At 39.2% G+C, this 19,176-nt stretch overlaps 3 protein-coding genes and 1 long non-coding RNA gene across 13 annotated transcripts; 2 read left to right on the plus strand and 2 right to left on the minus strand.

Annotated features, from left to right (window-relative positions):
* The first annotated feature begins 1,320 nt into the window (after positions 1–1,320).
* On the plus strand, positions 1,321–12,783 carry LOC137725135 (protein PLANT CADMIUM RESISTANCE 10). 3 transcript variants are annotated; one of them, XM_068463724.2, is made up of 5 exons: positions 1,321–1,892; positions 2,201–2,264; positions 2,447–2,611; positions 3,018–3,083; positions 3,211–3,788. In XM_068463724.2, the coding sequence occupies exons 1-5, from the start codon at positions 1,600–1,602 to the stop codon at positions 3,367–3,369; spliced, it is 747 nt and encodes a 248-aa protein (XP_068319825.2). In that variant the 5' UTR covers positions 1,321–1,599; the 3' UTR covers positions 3,370–3,788. The 3 variants fall into 3 exon arrangements, with proteins under 3 accessions (XP_068319825.2, XP_088549825.1, XP_088549824.1); XM_088693699.1 differs by lacking the exons at positions 3,018–3,083; positions 3,211–3,788 and adding exons at positions 11,983–12,092; positions 12,173–12,783 and having other exon boundaries at positions 1,387–1,892; XM_088693698.1 differs by lacking the exons at positions 3,018–3,083; positions 3,211–3,788 and adding an exon at positions 11,983–12,783 and having other exon boundaries at positions 1,387–1,892.
* LOC137725133 (G-type lectin S-receptor-like serine/threonine-protein kinase RKS1) lies at positions 5,292–8,817 on the minus strand. Of its 5 annotated transcripts, none has more exons than XM_088693695.1 (7): positions 7,418–8,817; positions 7,170–7,307; positions 6,821–6,951; positions 6,488–6,698; positions 6,135–6,372; positions 5,890–5,977; positions 5,292–5,807 (listed from the first exon to the last, which is right to left on the minus strand). In XM_088693695.1, exons 1-7 carry the CDS (start codon positions 8,679–8,681, stop codon positions 5,502–5,504), a joined length of 2,376 nt encoding a protein of 791 aa, XP_088549821.1. In that variant the 5' UTR covers positions 8,682–8,817; the 3' UTR covers positions 5,292–5,501. The 5 variants fall into 5 exon arrangements, with proteins under 5 accessions (XP_088549821.1, XP_088549820.1, XP_068319823.2 ...); XM_088693694.1 differs by having other exon boundaries at positions 5,890–6,040; positions 7,418–8,816; XM_068463722.2 differs by having other exon boundaries at positions 5,890–6,040; positions 6,821–6,948; positions 7,418–8,815.
* Positions 9,453–11,976, plus strand: LOC148696539 (uncharacterized). The gene is made up of 4 exons (XR_015962230.1): positions 9,453–9,875; positions 9,977–10,046; positions 10,623–10,685; positions 11,408–11,976. It is a non-coding gene; the product is annotated as an uncharacterized LOC148696539 (long non-coding RNA).
* Positions 12,784–14,185: 1,402 nt separating the features above from the next.
* Positions 14,186–17,699, minus strand: LOC137726608 (G-type lectin S-receptor-like serine/threonine-protein kinase At1g11410). Of its 4 annotated transcripts, none has more exons than XM_068465545.2 (7): positions 16,246–17,699; positions 15,996–16,133; positions 15,647–15,774; positions 15,314–15,524; positions 14,961–15,198; positions 14,716–14,866; positions 14,186–14,633 (listed from the first exon to the last, which is right to left on the minus strand). In XM_068465545.2, the coding sequence occupies exons 1-7, from the start codon at positions 17,564–17,566 to the stop codon at positions 14,328–14,330; spliced, it is 2,493 nt and encodes an 830-aa protein (XP_068321646.2). In that variant the 5' UTR covers positions 17,567–17,699; the 3' UTR covers positions 14,186–14,327. The 4 variants fall into 4 exon arrangements, with proteins under 4 accessions (XP_068321646.2, XP_088549817.1, XP_088549819.1 ...); XM_088693691.1 differs by having other exon boundaries at positions 15,647–15,777; XM_088693693.1 differs by lacking the exon at positions 14,716–14,866.
* Positions 17,700–19,176: the final 1,477 nt, after the last annotated feature.

A 19,176-nucleotide genomic window follows, 5' to 3' on the forward strand; every position in this document is an offset into this window, starting at 1 on the left:
TGCTCTCGCCCGAACTCACTTAATTTCGGAGTTCCGATGGAATCCGAAACCAGTGAATTCCCAAAAGGCCTCGTGCTGCAGGAGGTGAGCATGTACATATAAGGTATCGAGGATCATCTTCCCTGGGTGATGTGAGTTCCCAAAAACAAAACCATAAGAGTGTGGTCGGGGTTCAAAGCAGACAATATCGTGCTACGACAGAGTCGAGCTCGGGTCGGGATGTGACAATTATTGTTAGATCTCACATCGCCCAGGGGAGAGGATTCATGCCTTATATGTACATGCCCACCTCTTATAGCAAGAGGCATTTTGGAAACTCACAGGCTTCGGATTCTATCGGAACTCTGAAGTTATAGGAGTTTGGGCGAGAGCAATCCTATGATGGGTGCCACCCACTGGGAAGTTCTCGAGTGAGTTCCCAGATCGAGATGTGACCACATAAACATTCATTACTTTTAGCTATTGCACTAAAGCGTTATCTGCCGTAATGGCATCGTTTGTTTGCGAAAAAATGCGATATTAAATGGGATGAGGGTGGATTACCAAACAAAGACCAGTAAACTTGACAGAAAAAAGAAAACAGACAGAAACAAATTAAAGAATAAAGAAGGCCGTTAGTTAGGTGGATTAAGCGAGTGGTGGTTCCTAAATCTCCTCCTAATATCTCTGTTTAACATGACAACCGCAAAAGGCCGTTCATCAACCAAAAGGGTGCGGGGTCCACATCAAAATTAAAAGAAAAGGGAAAATAATTATTAGACAAAATTCTAGTAATGCCCTCTTAATTTAGAGATTGTCTCTAAATGCCCTCGAAAACGCTAAAATTTGTTTTTGGCAACCAAAAATTATTTTGTGACAAAAATAGGCTTAGCAAATGTTAAGTGGCGTCTTTTGTTTCAAAGAAGGGTGACCTTTGTAGGTAGATGAGTTTGAATCAGAATGGTTGTTTAACACTCTGATCTCTGATGTAAACGTTTTATTTTGAATTTACTCAAAGCCTTTATCTATTTTGATTTGCTTTTTAGACTTTTAATATGTTTTGTCTTTTTTCAAATATTTTAGAGCATGCCATTTGGCTCCAATCTTAGCCATGTCCAAAATTTTCATTAAATTAAAGGTTATTTTAATCCTTATTCAATTGATAAATAATAGAATATGTGACCAAATTTGACGATTTTGGACAAATTGATATGTTTTAAAAGATTCAGGTGTCCACAATCGAATTAAAAATTTGGGGCTGAATTGAAAGAATGTGATAAGTGAGAGGGGCCGTTGGTAAATTGATGCCTAATTATTACCTTACGCGCCAACAAAATCCCCACCGGCCTCGCCAACAGACAATCGTCACTATCATCCCCACCTCCCCAATTACTCATAAATAAATAAATAAATAATCCCCAAAAAGAAAACTTGAATATTATTTGTTTTGCTATTTAAATAAATAATTTCAGTTCATTGCTTCTTCTGAGAATCACGTTCATTGAATGCCCAAAAGCGAAGACGCATAAGGAGGAGGAGGAGGAGAGAGAGAGAAAACGGAGGAGCAGCGAGGAAGAAGGAGACCCTAGAGCTTGAGCTTCTGGTTTTGGGGTTCGGAAAATGGGGGATTTGGAGAAGCAAGAGACGGTGCTGCTGAAGAAGGCGGAGGAAACGGCGGAAGGGGAAGAAAATGAGAGGCTTTTGGAGGGAAGTGGAATGGCGGTCGTGGATTTCGACCTGCTCTGCTCGACGGTGGCGTTGCAGACCCAGGGCAAGCTGGCGGCCAAGCTCCAGAGCTTCCCCAGAGGAGAGGAAGACGGAGACGCAGGGGACTTGGGTGGCGTCTTCAGGATGTGGGAAGGTGAAGTCCTCGATTGCTTCGATGACCGTCGTGTTGCTCTCGAATCCCTCTGGTCCGTATCCCTCTCCCCCTCTTTTCCTGTTTGGATTCCCGGAAAATTCCTTTTCCCGAGAGAAAGTTTTAATCTTTGTTGTAAAGATGATTTCTTTTGCTTTGGTTTCTATATACTTTTCGAATCATCTTCGTTTCGTATTTGGTTGCTGAAGATACATATTTTCTGCCTGTCATTGAATTATACAGAAGTAGTCAAAGAAATTGATTGGGTCAATGTGTCCTTTACTTTTTTTGTTGAAAATTTGAATTGCTTGTTTAGTTTGACTAATCTTTGACTAATTTTTGCCGTGTATTTTGATGCTGCAGTTGCCCGTGCTATAGATTTGGGAAGAACATGAGACGAGCTGGTTTGGGTCCTTGTTCGTTACAGGTTTGTGATTCTATCTTTTTTGTGATTGTTTTGGTAGCTGTGGAAGTGAGAATATGAGGATGTTTTAGGTGTAACTGTTGAACAACCTGTGTGCTTTCAGCTCGTTTGGATTTGAAGATTTGGTTTTCTGGTAAAAAGGGCTGGTTTAGGTAGATGCTGAATTTCGGTATGTGAATTTGCAGGGAGCTCTTCATTTGATCCTCGTTGTTCTTGTCCTTCTCAACGGCATTGCCTTCATTGTCACCAAGAAGCACTGCTTTCTATATTTGGCAGTTGCTTTCACCATTTCACTAGGAACGTATTTGGGGTACTTCCGAACACAGATAAAGAAGAAATTTAACATCAGGGTAAGCCTTCTCTCTTTGTCTATCGTGGTGTTCGGTTTCTTACCAACCGTTAATATATGCTGTTACCTGACTTGGTGTTTCTCTTTGTTATATTAGTATTTTCCTGGTAACTATCTCTTACTAATTCCAGTTAACAATGTTCAAGTCTTATAACTTAAATGGTTATTCAATGGAGAAAAGCGACATTAGGTATAGAAAAATACTGAAACTGTGGGTGTGCTAGGGTAGATGGTTTGCTTTTCCCTCCTCGTGGAGAGGGTGCTGTTACTGCTATACGATCAATCATTGCAATTGTAATGAATTGTTTCGTGAATCTATGGTTATTCTAATCCATGCCTTCTAATCGTTTTCGTGGTTATACACAAATTACCCTAACATCATTGCGGGCAATGCCTGTTATTTTCAGGGTAGTGATAATTCCTTGGATGATTGCATCTACCATCTCATCTGCCCGTGCTGTGCATTATGTCAGGTGATTATCCTTCGAGAACCTATGCCTATAATATGATTGTCAAAAGTAAAAGTAGACTGATCTTTTAATTCTGATTAATTATCTAATTTTTTGAAACTTATGGATGCTATTCTTACAATATGAGCAGGAATCCAGAACAATGGAGATGAACAATGTCCAAGATGGCACCTGGCATGGTCGGGGTGATACGATATGCATAGGTAGCCTTGGAGAAGGCGCAAAATCGTTCTTTGAGCTACAACCGCCGCCTATTGTCTCGATCAAATCCCCTGACCCCTGCAGCTGATAGAAAAGTAAAGATTCATGTGAATATCCACGAGTTAAATAAGCCGGGCATTTGCCATTCCAGAAAGTGGCCATAGCTATGATTGGAAGTCGGACTTTCCATTTGATATCTTCCGCTAGAAGGATTGTTATGCCTTGCCATCGGGAAGGAAAACATTTTACGTTCGGGATTGCTGTGGTCGCCATCGGGAAGTAGAACTGCTTTAGATTCCTGCTCCACCTTGTAATTGCTGTGTTTTCAGCTGTGGAAGGTGTAAATTATGTGATGAAGAAGATTTCATTGCCCAGGTGTAAAATTGTAATTGTACATATGATGTGCTGCTGGGGTTTCTTAGATTGATCCCCATTCTCTAGATTTGCTTCTTGTAATGCTGTTTAGGTTTGGAAATGTTTAATACAAGCAATATTGAGAAGAGCAAATTGAATGGTGAATGGATGAATGCTCTTTATCAACGGAGTGATGCTTCTGCTCTTAAAGGAGAGTCACGTGATGTGCACGTGATAAGAGTTAACGTTAATTTAGATAAAATCTATAGAAAACTAAAGGTAGGAGGGAAATCGAAAACTAAGTAAAAGTTCATGAGGAAATCGACAGTTTACTCCAAATTCATGTATGATTAATTAATTAATGACTTGGAGAAATCATAATAATACCAGCATGTGGTACACAACCTATTTTGTCCTTTACTAAATTCTCCCCTTTTTTTTTTTAACATTTTATTTATAAAAAAAGAAAGATTACTGGCGGCTTCGCGACTGTAATCCATACTTTCGTGATTGGGAAGACTCACAGAGGCATTTCAACATCTCCTTAGTCATCATTGTATGATTCATTAGGCCAAAAATCTAATTCAGAACATGCCGTGTGAAATACGACTTATCCGTTGAAATTCTAAATTCAATCCAAATAAATTAGAAATTAGTCCTCTATCAATGGCCACTAAAGTCCTACTACAAAATTTCCAGAATCTAAAAGCTAAGCTACAAAAGTGCTTCTGGTTTGGACATGGACAGACACATCGTGGACCAAATCGAAATGTTCCCAGCAGCAGAATTTCTACAACTCCGGAACTGTCGTTGATGGGGTTGTCACCGCTTTGGTTTTCTTTGTGCCTTTCTTGGTGTTTGCCTTTTGATAGGCATTCTTGTACCTGTTGGCTTCTCTGCCTTATGAAGTTCCTAGTTTCCCAAAAAAAAAAGGTAGTAATTAATAAGATGGGACAATATCGGTATTGTTGGAGCTGAGATTTTGTCTCATCTTTATAATAATTTGACATGGTATTAGAGTAAGCAAGCAGATCCGTATTGTCACGTGCTGAGTGGATTCCAACTAATACTGTGACATTTTGTAATAAAACCTCATACATGTCGGACTATGGTAACTAAATTAAAAACAATATCGATGTTGTTAGAAGTGAGAATTTGACCCGGCTGATGTTTATGTTTTTCTGTTGGAATTTGTGCGGCTTGTTTGAAGAGTTTACCCGGCACCTGGCAAGCACGACTCAAACCAAGGAAACTTTGGATGTTGACAGTCAAATCAGTTTCATCAGGGAATAATCTGTTGGAGTTTTATGCCTCAATTGTCCCACATCGGGAACACAAGTTCTCAGATAGGTGTGATTTTAATTAGTATATTAACTGATTTTAGTTTTGGATTAAGTTTTTAATTAATATTAAAAACGTTTTAATTAGAAGACAACTGTTGGAAAGAGTTGTATTATTAGATGAATAATGTTATTCATACCATGTTTTTATACCATATTTCTATACCATCATCTTAGGTGGCATCTGATGTGAACACCCACATCATTTGAAAAATTTGCAAAACCCAAGAAAATGAAAGAAAAAGACTCCTCGTATACTACAATCATCATTTAATTAACTAGTTTATTTTTTTTTAATTATTAGTTTATTAAATAATGAACTAAATTTAAAAATCTAATTAATTCAAATAATGTGACTGTCCACATCAAATATCACTTAAGGTAGTATGAAAATGTGATACAAAAACATATTATGAATAACATTTGAAAATGTATAAAATAGCCTATATATCTGAAGTCTCATTTCAACGTATACGATTCAGTTCCCGAAGGACCATGTTTTATCACAAACGACATCAGAATTTAGTTATCGACCTTCGAATTTAGTTATTGTCACGTCGTTGATAGAACACGATCCTTTGGAAACGGACGGAACAGCAGCATCGCCGGATGAATTTTTTCTCAAGGAAAATGCAGGCTGCTGAGGAGATGGAGCAGATGCTTCACCGCTCAACATAAAAACAACAGCTGACATGGATGGTCTGTTCTTCGACTCTTCTTCGACACACAAGAGCCCGACTTGAATGCATCTCATGGTTTCGTCGGGCGTGTATGACTCCAGTGACGAATCCACAATTTCTAAGGCTCTGTCTTCACTCCACAACTGCCAAACCTGTAGTTGACAGTTCATTTTAAACACGTAAGGGATGAGTAAAGAAAAAGGGTTGGTTGTTTGCACAATTTGTGTTACTCACATGTCCTATTAAGTTTACGAAGTTATCCTCTTGATGGAAACTGTTGTTTTTCTTGCCGCTTACAATCTCCAATAATATGACCCCAAAACTAAAAACATCCGATTTGGTTGAAAATCTCCCAAACACTACATACTCCGGTGGCATATAGCCACTGTATTATGTATATGAAGAAAATAACACGTTACAGCCAAAGAATAGTAAGAGATGAAAGAGCTAATGGAAGGTGAGTTTATAGCAATTCTTACTATGTTCCGACAACTCTGTTGGTCCTATCCTGGAGTTGGTCCCCATGGAAGATTCTTGCCATGCCGAAATCTGAAATTTTAGGGTTCATCTCAGCGTCTAGAAGGACATTGCTGGTTTTTAGATCCCTGTGAATAATCCTGAGTCTTGAGTCCTGGTGAAGATACAAAACCCCACGAGCAACCCCATTGATGATTTCGAATCGCTTTTGCCAATCCAGCAAGGACTTTTTTGTGTGATCTGCATCAAGATATTTGGCTTTAATTGTGCAGATAAATGCAACATATTCGATTAAGATATGCTTCATTGTTTGAGAAATGGCGTGAACAAATGAATCTTTCCTCTATAGACATACCGAAAAGAAAGTAGTCCAAGCTTTTGTTCGGCAAGTATTCCAGGACTAACATCCTTTCTTCTCCCTTTATGCAACAGCCTAAAAGTTTCACGAGATTCCTGTGTTGAAGTCTCGCTATCAGCGCAACTTCATTTTTGAATTCTTCAACTCCTTGTCCTGAAGTTCTGGATAATCTTTTTACAGCAATATTCTGATTATTTCGTAATACACCCTGAAGTTTTTGTTCAGTTTTATCATTAAGCTTCCACATAATCATCACTTATTTTATCAAGCCATTATGTTGTGATTATTCTTTAATCATGAAATTTGAAACTCTTCGAAAGTGGGACTAACCTTATAAACAGTGCCAAAACCACCTTGGCCAAGTTTTTGGACGGGAGAGAAGTTGTTCGTAGCTGCAATTATCGTTCTCAGATGGAAAAATTGCAATTCGGGATGTCTCCTAGTTTCTTCAAGCTCAACTGCTAACAATAAAAGAAATCATTGTCTGCATTTTCTTCTCACTGTTCTATCTTCATTGACAAACGATATAGAAATATAAGTTCTACATCAAGCTCGTGCATATGAATTCTATCTAATTGCAGTGCTTTGATGTGATTTACAAACTGCACAAGCATTACAAGTGGAGTGCTTTTATTTGATGAAATTGTTCGAGAATTCAAAATCGCTGACTACTTCTTACCTTTTGAATTCCTCTTTTTCTTAATCCTCCAATAGGCCAACGCAACGATCAGTACCAATGCTAGAAGAACAGACAACATCAGAATAGCCAGCATACCTCTCCTTTTAAAAAAACCTTTCGAGTTTCTGGAATTTTCAGCTACACATAAGAGTGGGATAAAGGATTAAACAATAACAAAACCGTAGTACAGTAAGTTCCACAAATTCCAAAAATTTATAATGCAACTTTTCCATGGCAAGAAGTGGTACCTAATTCGATTTTGTCCACGCGTACATGTAGATCTTGCCCTACCTCTGTGAGCGCTACAATGTCCAGCAACTCACCATACCATGTCAAGCAATCACTGAGCCCCTCAGATTCTATGACCATATATGCAGTGCAAGAACAATTGCTTAAGCACACCTGCTCACACTCTTTGACACTAATACCTTTTTCCAGCCGTGCTGCTTTCGTTGTGTCTGGACCTTTAACTTGTGCCACCTTCATGAACCCTTCTCCGTTCCTACACTTTGATACCGCAACTCGTTTACTCACACACCCGTCCGAACCATCTCTCATCTTCCAATCATTGACAGACTTCGGTTCATACCCTGGCAGACACTCACACTCAAACAAATTGATATTGTCAGGGCTACATTTGCTGTTGGCACCGCACTCTCCATACTGGTCACACCGATATTTTGGCGCAGACCATAGTTCCTTCCATTCTCTATCCGCATTGTTCCACCTGAGGCTTTGCAATAACCCAGAATCCTTCAACACCCCCCTTATTGAAGTGCTATCGTTTTTAAGAAAGTAATACATTTCGTCCTGATTACTGACATAAGTGCCCACGCCCAATGGATGATATCGCCCCGGGTCCACTGGACCAGCTCGCCAAAGCGGAGTCAAATTTTTATAAAAAACAAAAACTTCGAGGGTGGCAGTCTGATTGGAATAGAGCCTTTCGGTGTATTCCCCAGTTCCAGGGTCATCTTGTGACTTCCAAGATGTTAAGACCCATTCTATCCCCAATTTCCAATTCACGCCTAGTTTCATACCCAGAAGGAGAGTATCTGTGGGATAATCAAAACTCTGCCACATAAATTTTTTGCTTTTATTATCCCGAAAAAGAACTAAATTTCCAGAATCTAAAATTTGAGCCCTGCAACTAGTGCTCGCAGTTTGAACCGTTACATTTGTAGACCACACAGGAATGTTCTGCATATTGTTAAAATAAAGAAGCAGTCTCCCATACCTGTCTATAGTAAGGACACCGGAGGTATCATTGATGGGGTCGTTTCTGTTTGCTACCCAAACCACTGCCTTTTGATCTTTTTGATCTTTTTGAACATACCAAATTCCGACGTACCTGGAGCTGGAGTTTCTGGGGCTGAAGAACCCTAATGCGAAGATGTTTTCTTTGGACACCAGAAGATCACCATCCTTTACATGTTGGTCCATTTCTATGGTGTCAATGGATGTGCAAAATGGGAAGAGGAGGGACACAATAAGCAAAGCTTTCAGTAACATTTTCTTGGCAGATGCATGTATCAAACCCTTGGCACAATCACAGCAACAGCCAGCGAGGGCAATAGAGAATTAGACGATCAGAGGCCCAAGCCATCGGACTTGACCGCACTTGTTTTTCTGTGTACATTAATGATAGTGTTGACAGCTCTCCTGCTTCTTTGAATTTTACCCAACATGTGCGACTTTTCGTCAATCGGTATTTGGAACACGAAAACCACATTTCTAGTCAGCATTCTGGGATCCACTCAAGTCTTGTTGAATTGTTTTGGATGATTACCCCGATATCCCCACATATTATGATAGATATGTGTTGGCCGACATCTAAGGGTGATGAAGCCATTTTAAACATGCATACAAGTTATAACATAGAACGAACGTAAATAAAATATGTAAATTTGAATATAATGAAGTGTCTAATTGCAAGAACGAGTTCAAAGCATACAACTAATTAAGAAAAGTACGAAATGAATATTTTAAAATAAATTAGATGTCCTACACCAAGAAGACTCGAAGATAACGATAGAACGAACCGTTAATATATGCTGTTACCTGAATTGGTGTTTCACTTTGTTATATTAGTATTTGCCTCATTACTATTTGTTAGTAATTCCAATTAACAGTGTTCATGTAACAATCCGTCCCGGAATTTACGAAAGAAAAAAGGTATTTTTGTATTTTCACTAAATTTGGGGGATACTTTCCTTTTTAAAATTGTTTTTGAGTCTTAAATGGTGTGCCCAAGGGGCCCACCCCCTGATTCTATCCCCCCGAGCCTCTCATCTTTTTCTTCTTTCTCGGTTCTCTCTTCTCTCCTTTCCCCCGACCTCTCTCCCTCCCTCCGAGCAGAACACACCCACACACACACACACCAACAAACCTTCATCTCCCTTATCATCAAACACCACAACAACAGCAGCATCACCATCATCACCACGTTAGCTCTCTCTCCCTCTTCGGCTATGTGGAACACAGAGAAACTCCGGCGAGTTCCTCGTCCTTCCGTTTTGGGTAAGCCTCAAAACACTCCAAATGCTTCTCTTTTCATCCCTATAGTTCTTTTCTAACCCCGTGGTTGTGTTTTGGACGTCAAACCACGAAGAAACCACCTCGGAGACATTTCCCACTTTTCCGGCGAGCAGCGCCCCTTTCGAGGCAATTTCCGGTCAAACCACGGCTAGTTGGCCTACGTGCAAGGTATCAATCTCTTCGTCTCACTGAGTACTACAACTTTCCTTTGTGTTTCACCCAATTTCATTGAGTATTGAAGAAGTTATACTTATTTGAATCTTACCCAGTTTCCAGCGGACACCCGTGGCTTCCAGGCTGTTTTCCGGCCAACTCCGGCCACGATGATGGGAACCAAGGGTATATTTTGATTCCTTACCTTCGGGGCTTCAATTTGGTATATTGAATGACATGTTTTGGTTGAGTTTTGAGCTCCATCGGAGCTTGGGAATTCTCCGGCCGAAATCCGACCTTCTCCTTCCTTGGAATCCAGCGAACCACCAAACCCAAGGCCTTTGGGCCTTTCCTGCCAAGCCCAAAACTCTGGGCAGCCCAACCCAACCCTTTTATTATTTATTTTTGTTTTGTTAATTTAAAGGCATTTGGGCCGTTCCCTTTAGGGCCTTCGGCCCGTTAACCCTAAACCCATTAAACCCAAACCCTTTAACCCAAACCCGGATCCAACCCAAGTCCAAACCCTTTAACTCAATCCGGATCCAAGCCCAGACCCGTTTGACCTGCTGACCCGGACCCGGTCTGATCGTTGATCCGGTCAACGATCAGCGTTGACTTTGACTTTGACCGTTGAATTTTTGGGTTTTCGTGCGGGACCCCTCCTAGGCTAATTTCGACGTCCTGAACCCGTTTCCGATGTCCATTTTCCAAAATTCAGTCGTTTGAGTAGAGTTTGACTAAATGTATCATTTATGTGCTTAGGGGCGATTATCTGTGGCGTTTCTTTCTTCGCTAGATGGCATGGCTTTTCGACGGCGAAGTACTGTGAGTGGACCCCTTCTAAAAATGCATGTTTTGATAGTATAAATGCATACATGAAAAGCATGATTTGATGATTATGTTTTATGAACGTTTTACGAGATAACATGCTTACTGAGGCTAGTTTGAATTATTACTATTTTTCCTATAACCCATGTTCTTATAGAATATCTGATGGATGACGATATGATATTTAGAACATGTTTAGAACACCTCTTTATAGTATAGATGATGCATGACTTTATACTATGAAGTTGATTTTCAATATATGTATGTTCACTGGTTTTGTACTTACCTAGTGGTCCTTTCCGCTACGGGACGTAGGGATAGATCCGGTCTAACCCGGGCGATGGTTTGGTGTTGGCATAGGGTCTGGAGTGTGTTTTCCTCTGACTCTCTGCTCAGGGACGGGGAGCCGGCATGGGGCCTGAAGTGTATTTTCCTTTGACTGTCTGCTCAGAGACGGGAAGCCGGCATGGGGCCTGAAGAGTTATCGGACATTCACTAGTGTTTATTATTTATGCAAATTATGATTTGAGACATTGTACGACATGTTAGGTTTCGGAAAACCTATGTTTATTATTATATTTGTGTTTTCATAAAATCTGGGGGTTAGTACGTTGATAACTGTTTTATTATATATATATATATATATATATATATATATATATATATATATATATATATATCAACTTGGTCTACTCATGTTTGTTTTGCGCCCCCTTCAGGACTTAGAATCGAGGCATACAATCCCGACGTCCAGGCACTTCCGCATTGGCATCTTCGAGTCCTCTCGATGTAGGACCCACTCCTTTGTTTCATTCAATTTTATATTATTTTCTTTTAGTGTTCTAGATTAGAGGTGTGCTCTGAACACGGTCCTTATTTGAATATTAATTATTCTTTTATATTTATAAGCCTTATTTACCCCTTGTTTTCAGCATTTGTACTCAATAAATGGCTTTCGTCACCCTCGGGTGTCTGCCAGCACGTGCCTATCCTGGTATTCGGGGAATATCGGGGTCGGGACGTGTCAGTTCAAGTCTAATAACTTAAATTGGTTACTCAAGGAAGAAAAGCAACACTAGGTAGAAAAATTCGGATACTGTGGGTGTGCTAGGGTAGATGGTTTGCTTTTCCCTCCTCGTGGAGAGGGTGCTGTTACGGCTATATGATCGATCATTGCAATTGTAATGAATTGTTTCATGAATCTATGGTTATTCTAATCCATGCCTTCTAATCGTTTTCGTGGTTATACACAAATTACCCTAACATTTTTGCGGGCAATGCCTGTTATTTTCAGGGTAGTGATAGTTCCTTGGATGATTGCATCTACCATCTCATCTGCCCGTGCTGTGCATTATGTCAGGGATAATCCTTCGAGAACCTATGCTTATGATATGATTGTCAAAAGTAAATGAAGACAGGAGCTAATTTTGATTGTTTATCTGATTTTTTGAAACTTATGGATGGTATTTTTACAATATGAGCAGGAATCCAGAACGTTGGAGATGAACAATGTCCAAGATGGCACCTGGCATGGTCGGGGTGATACGATATGCATAGGTAGCCTTGGAGAAGGTGCAAAATCGTTCTTTGAGCTACAACCGCCACCTATTGTCTCGATCAAATCCCCTGACCCCTGCAACTTATAGAAAAGTAAAGATTCATGTGAGTATCCACGAGTTAAATAAGCCGAGCATTTGCCATTCCAGAAAGTGGCCATAGCTATGATTGGAAGTCGGACTTTCCATGTGATATCTTCCGCTGGAAGGATTGTTATGCCTTGCCATCGGGAAGGAAAACATGTTACATTCAGGATTGCTGTGGTCGCCATCGGGAAGTAGAACTGCTTTAGATTCCTGCTCAACCTTGTAATTGCTGTGTTTTCAGCTGTGGAAGGTGTAAATTATGTGATCAAGATTTCATTGCCCAGGTGTAAAATTGTAATTGTACATATGATGTGCTGCTGGGGTTTCTTAGATGATCCCCATTCTCTAGATTTGCTTCTTGTAATGTTGTTTAGGTTTGGAAATGTTTGTTTAATACAAATGATATTGAGAAGAGGAAATTGAACGGTGAATGGATGAATGCTTTTGATCAACAGAGTGACGCTTCTACTCTTAAAGGAGAGTCACGTGGTATGCACGTGATAAGAGTTAACGTTAATTTAGATGGAATTTATGAAAAACTAAAGGTACGAGAGAAATCGAAAACTAAGTGAAAATTCAGAAGGAAATTTGGCAGTTTACTTCAAAACCATGTATGATTAATTAATTAATGACTTGGAGAAATCATAATAATACCAGCATGTGGTACACAACCCATTTTGTCCTTTACTAAATTTTACCTTTTTTAAATTTCACCAGGTCAAAAATTCGAATTCATGACGTGCCGTGTTGAATATAGCCTATTTTTACACCGTTGAAATTTTGAATTCAATCCAAATAAATTAGAAATTAGTCCTCTATCAATGGCCACTAAAGTCGTACTACAAAATTTCCAGAATCTATAAGCTGAGCTACAGAAGTGCTTCTGGTTTGGACATGGACAGACACTTTCGTGGACCAAATGGAAATGTTCCCAGCAGCAGAATTTCTACAACTCCAGAACTATCGTTGATGGGGAGAAATTTGTAGTTGTGACGTGAATATAAGTGGTATACCATATGTTTTAATAGAAGTGGTGAGAAATTTTATTTTTTAAGTTATTAACTTTTTAGCATATATATCCTACTATTTGTATAATAACACGTGATGTACCACTTCGTGTACCAGTCACACTGAAAAATCTCTCATGGGGTTGTCTCTATCTGCCACGCCACTCAAACAACTGTTTTTTTCAGGTTTGTTTGCATACCAGATTCCGACGTACCTGGAATTAATGGAGTTGTTGGGCCTGAAGAATCCCAATTAATACTGAAGTTTTTTTTGGGATAAAATCTCACACTAGGCTGACTGTGCTGATGGTAATTAACAAGTTGGGGACAATATCGATATTGTTGGAAGTAAGACTTTGGCTCATCTCTATGATAATTTGACATGATATCAGAGCCAACGAGCAGGCCAGTACATTCACGTGTTGGTTTGATTCCAACCAATACTGTGACATTTTGTAATAAAACTTCACACATATCGGACTATGTGGATGGTAACTAAATTAAAAACAATATCGATGTTATTAGAAGTGAGACTTTGGCCCGTCTCTTTTATAATTTGTCTAAAGAATTGTCGCTGATGTTTATGTTTTTGTTGGAATTTCTGCTGCTTGTTTGAAGCGTTTACCCGGCACCTGGCAAGCACGATTCAAACCAAGGAGACTTTGGATGTTGACAGTCAAATCAGTATCGTCAAAGAATAATCTGTTGGAGTTTAATGCCTCAATTGTCCCACATCGGGAACACAAGTTCTCCGATAGGTGTGATTTTAATTAGTATATTAACTGATTTTAGTTTCGGATTAAGTTTTTAATTAATATTAAAAATGTTTTGATTAGGAGACAAACAGTTGGAAAGAGTTGTATTATTAGTTACATCCAAGAGGTATTTGAAAATGTATGAAATAGCTTATATATCTGAAGTCTCATTTTAACCTATATGATTCAGTTCCCGAAGGACCATGTTTTATCAGAGACGGCAACAGAATTTAGTTATCGACCTTCGAATTTAGTTATTGTCACGTCGTTGATAGAACACGATCCTTTGGAAACTGATGGAACTGTAGCATCGCCGCATGAATTTCTTCTCAAGGCAAATGCAGGCTGCTGAGGAGATGGAGCAGATGCTTCACCGCTCAACATAAAAACAACAGCTGACATGGATGGTCTGTTCTTCGACTCTTCTTCGACACACAAGAGCCCGACTTGAATGCATCTCATGGCTTCGTCGGGCGTGTATGACTCCAGCGACAAATCCACGATTTCTAAGGCTCTGTCTTCACTCCACAACTGCCAAACCTGTAGTTGATAGTTAATTTTAAACACGTAAGGGATGAGTACAAAAAAAGGGTTGGTTGTTTGCAAATTTTGCGTTACTCACATGTCCTATTAAGTTTACGAAATGATCCTCTTGATAGAAACTGTTGTTTTTCTTGCCGCTTACAATCTCCAATAATATGACCCCAAAACTAAAAACATCCGATTTGGTTGAAAATCTCCCAAACACTACATACTCTGGTGACATATAGCCACTGTATTATGCATATGAAGAAAATAAAACGTTACAGCCAAAGAATAGTAAGAGATGAAAGAGCTAATGGAAGGTGAGTCTATAGCGATTCTTACTATGTTCCAACAACTTTGTTGGTCGTAAACTGGAGTTGGTCCCCATGGAAGATTCTTGCCATGCCAAAATCTGAGATTTTTGGGTTCATCTCAGCGTCTAGAAGGACATTGCTGGTTTTTAGATCCCTGTGAATAATCCTAAGTCTTGAGTCCTGGTGAAGATACAAAACCCCACGAGCAACCCCATTGATGATTTCGAATCGCTTTTGCCAATCCAGCAAGGACTTTTTTGTGTGATCTGCATCAAGATATTTGGCTTTAATTGTGCAGATAAATGTGACATATTCGACTAAGATATGCTTCATAGTTTGAGAAATGGCGTGAACAAATGAATCTTTCCTCTATAGACATACCGAAAAGAAAGTAGTCCAAGCTTTTGTTCAGCAAGTATTCCAGGACTAACATCCTTTCTTCTCCCTTTATGCAACAGCCTAAAAGTTTCACAAGATTCCTGTGTTGAAGTCTCGCTATCAGTGCAACTTCATTTTTGAATTCTTCAACTCCTTGTCCTGAAGTTCTGGATAATCTTTTCACAGCAATATTCTGATTATTTCGTAACACGCCCTGAAGTTTTTATTCAGTTTTATCATTAAGCTTCCACATAATCATCACTTATTTTATCAAGCCATTATGTTGTGATTATTCTTTAATCATGAAATTTGTAACTCTTCGAAAGTGGGACTAACCTTATAAACAGTACCAAAACCACCTTGACCAAGTTTTTGGACGGGAGAGAAGTTGTTCGTAGCTGCAATTATCGTTCTCAGATGGAAAAATTGCAATTCGGGATGTCTCCTAGTTTCTTCAGTCTCAACTGCTAACAATAAAAGAAATCATTGTTTGCATTTTCTTCTCACTGTTCTACTTTCATTGACAAACGATATAGAAATATAAGTTTTACATCGAGCTCGCGCATATGGATTCTATCTAATTGCAGTGCTTCGATGTGATTTACAAACTGCACAAGCATTACAAGTGGAGTGCTTTTATTTGATGAAACTGTTCGAGAATTCAAAATTGCTGACTACTTTTTACCTTTCGTCTTCCTCTTTTTCTTAATCCTCCAACAGGCCAACGCAATGATCAGTACCAATGCTAGAAGAACAGACAACATCAGAATAGCCAGCATACCCCTCCTTTTATGAAAACCTTTCGAGTTTCTGGAATTTTCAGCTACACATAAGAGTGGGATAAAGGATTAAAAACATAACAAAACCGGTAGTACAGTAAGTTCCGCAAATTCCAAAAATTTATAATGCAACTTTTCCATGGCAAGAAGTGGTACCTAATTCGATTTTGTCCACACGTACATGTAGATCTCGCCCTGCCTGTGTGTACACTAAAATGTCCAGCAACTCACCGTACCATGTCAAGCAATCACTGCGCCCTTCAGATTCTATGACCATATATGCGGTGCAAGAACAATCGCTTAAACACACCTGCTCACACTCTTTGACACTAATACCTTTTTCCAGCCGTGCTGCTTTCGTTGTGTCTGGATCTTTAACTCGTGCCACTTTCATGAAACCTTCTCCGTTCCTACACTTTGATACTGCAACTCGTTTACTCACACACCCGTCCATACCATCTCTCATCTTCCAATCATTGACAGACTTCGGTTCATACCCAGGCAGGCACTCACACTCAAACGAATTGATATTGTCAGGACTACATTTGCTGTTGGCACCGCACTCTTCATACTGGTCACACTGATATTTTGGCGCAGACCATAGTTCCTTCCATTCTCTATCTGCATTGTTCCACCTGAGGATTTGCAGCGACCCAGAATCCTTCAACACCGCCCTTGTTGGAGTGCTATCTTTTTGAACAAAGCTATACATTTCGCCCTGATTATTGACAATACTACGCGTGTTCGCTGGATCAGATCGCCAATGCCGAGTCAAACCTCTATAAAAAGTAAAAAACTCGGGGGTGGCAGTCTGATTGGAATAGAGCCTAGTGGTGTATTCCCCAGTTCCAGGGTCATCTTGTGACTTCCAAGATGTTAAGCTCCATTCTATCCCCAATTTCCAATTCACGCCTAGTTTCATACCCGGAAGGAGAGTATCTGTAGGATAATCAAAACTCTGCCACATAAAATTTTTGCTTTTATTATCCCGGAAAAGAACTAAATTTCCAGAATCTAAAAGCTGAGCCCAGCAACTAGTGCTCGCAGTTTGAACCGTCACATTTGTAGACCACACAGGAATGTTCTGCATATTGTTAGAATAAAGAAGCAGTCTCCCATACCTGTCTATAGTAAGGACACCGGAGGTATCATTGATGGGGTCGTTTCTGTTTGCTACCCAAACCACTACCTTTTGATCTGTTTGAACATACCAAATTCCGACATACCTGGAGCTGGTGTTTCTGGGGCTGAAGAACCCTAATGCGAAGATGTTTTCTTTGGACACCAGAAGATCACCATCCTTTACATGTTGGTCCATTTCTATGTTGTCAATGGATGTGCAAAATGGGAAGAGGAGGGACACAACAAGCAAAGCTTTCAGTAACATTTTCTTGGCAGATGCATGTATCAAACCCTTGGCACAATCACAGCAACAGCGAGGGCAATAGAGAATTAGACGATCAGAGGCCCAAGCCATCAGACTACCAAAGAATCCTACCCTACTTATCTCAAAACGAACTTGACCGCACTTGTTATTCTGTGTACATTAATGATAGTGTTGACAGCTGCCCTACTTCTTTGAATTTTACCCAATATGTGCTACTTTTCGTCAATCGGTATTGGGAAGACGAAAACCACATTTCTAGTCAGCATCCTGTGATACACTCAAGTCTTGTTGAATTGTCTTGGATGATATAACACGCTTGGATTCCAATATCTCCATATATTAAGGTAGGTATGTGTTGACCGACATTTGAGGATGATGAATAATATTTGGCTACTCAAAGATGAGTAGGAACTCCTACTTAAAATTCTTAGTGTTTTAATCATGAAGTTTTGTGCTTATGATGAGAATCGTTCATACTATGAATCACACTGTAAAAATCATCTCTGCAAAAAATAAATTAAAACTAAGATCGTTTAATCAATCTATTGTAGCAAATACATATACGGTTCATAATGCTTTTACCAACACCGTTCATTTGTTTTTAAATTGTTTGATAACTAAACGACCTTAGTTTTAATTGATTTTTCGCAGAGACAATCTTTATATGGTGATTTATAATATGAACGGTTTTGATTATAAACATGAAGTTCTATAAATTGACAATGAACAATTTTAAGAAATTTTGAGTAGAAATTCCTACTTATCTTTAAGTAGTCAAGTATTGTTCATAGCAACAGCGACAATAGAGAATTAGACGATCAGAGTCCCAAGCCATCGGACTACCAAAGAATCCTACCCTCCCTTATCTCAAAACGAACTTGACCACACTCGTTTTCCTGTGTACATTAATGATAGTGTTGACAGTTGTCCTGCTTCTTTGACTTCTACCCAATATGTGTTACTTTTTCGTCAATCGGTATTTGGAAGACGAAAACCACATTTCTAGTCAGCATTCTGGGGTCCACTCAAGTCTTGTTGAATTGTCTTGGATGATGTGATACGCCCTGATCCTTATATCCTCATATATTAAGATAGGTATGTGTTGATCGACATTCGAGAGTGATGAATAATACTTGGCTACTCAAAGATAAATAGGAACTCCTACTCAAAATTCTTAATGTTTTAATCACGAAACTTTGTGCTTATGATCAGAACCGTTCATACTATGAATCACACTGTAAAGATCATCTCTGCAAAAAATAAATTCAAACTAGATCGTTTAATCAATCTATTGTAGCAAATACATATACGATTCATAATGCTTTTATCAATACCGTTCATTTGTTTTTAAATTATTTGATGACTAAACAACCTTAGTTTTAATTGATTTTTTTGCAGAGACGATCTTTATATGGTGATTTATAATATGAACGGTTCTAATTATAAACACGAAGTTCTATAAATTGACAACGAATAATTTTAAAAAAAATTTGAGTAAGAGTTCTTACTTATCTTTAAGTAGCCAAGTATTGTCCACAACAATAGCGAGGGCAATAGGGAATTAGACGATCAGAGGCCCAAGCCATCAGACTACCAAAGAATCCTACCCTCCCTTATCTCAAAACAAACTTGACCGCACTCGTTTTTCTGTGTACATTAATGATAGTGTTGACAGTTGTCCTGCTTCTTTGAATTTTACC

The sequence above is a fragment of the Pyrus communis genome, chromosome 5 (assembly GCF_041283825.1).
Source record: "Pyrus communis isolate YQ-2024b chromosome 5, ASM4128382v1, whole genome shotgun sequence".
Lineage (NCBI taxonomy): Eukaryota > Viridiplantae > Streptophyta > Magnoliopsida > Rosales > Rosaceae > Pyrus > Pyrus communis.

What these genes read in the sequence shown, in the direction of transcription:
- LOC137725135 (XM_068463724.2), top strand. Translation starts at nt 1,600, where the DNA reads ATGGGGGATTTGGAGAAGCAAGAGACGGTGCTGCTGAAGAAGGCGGAG. An exon ending in AGAAGAAATTTAACATCAGG is followed by an intron (nt 2,612 to 3,017) that starts GTAAGCCTTCTC and finishes TGTTATTTTCAG; the next exon opens with GGTAGTGATAATTCCTTGGA. An exon ending in CGTGCTGTGCATTATGTCAG is followed by an intron (nt 3,084 to 3,210) that starts GTGATTATCCTT and finishes CAATATGAGCAG; the next exon opens with GAATCCAGAACAATGGAGAT.
- LOC137726608 (XM_088693691.1), bottom strand. Translation starts at nt 17,566, where the DNA reads ATGGCTTGGGCCTCTGATCGTCTAATTCTCTATTGCCCTCGCTGTTGC. An exon ending in TGTGGACAAAATCGAATTAG is followed by an intron (nt 16,134 to 16,245) that starts GTACCACTTCTT and finishes TCTTATGTGTAG; the next exon opens with CTGAAAATTCCAGAAACTCG. An exon ending in GTTTTGGTACTGTTTATAAG is followed by an intron (nt 15,525 to 15,646) that starts GTTAGTCCCACT and finishes TAAAAACTTCAG; the next exon opens with GGCGTGTTACGAAATAATCA.
- LOC137725133 (XM_088693694.1), bottom strand. Translation starts at nt 8,681, where the DNA reads ATGTTACTGAAAGCTTTGCTTATTGTGTCCCTCCTCTTCCCATTTTGC. An exon ending in GAAAAAGAGGAATTCAAAAG is followed by an intron (nt 6,952 to 7,169) that starts GTAAGAAGTAGT and finishes TTTTATTGTTAG; the next exon opens with CAGTTGAGCTTGAAGAAACT. An exon ending in AACAGAGTTGTCGGAACATA is followed by an intron (nt 6,041 to 6,134) that starts GTAAGAATTGCT and finishes TACATAATACAG; the next exon opens with TGGCTATATGCCACCGGAGT.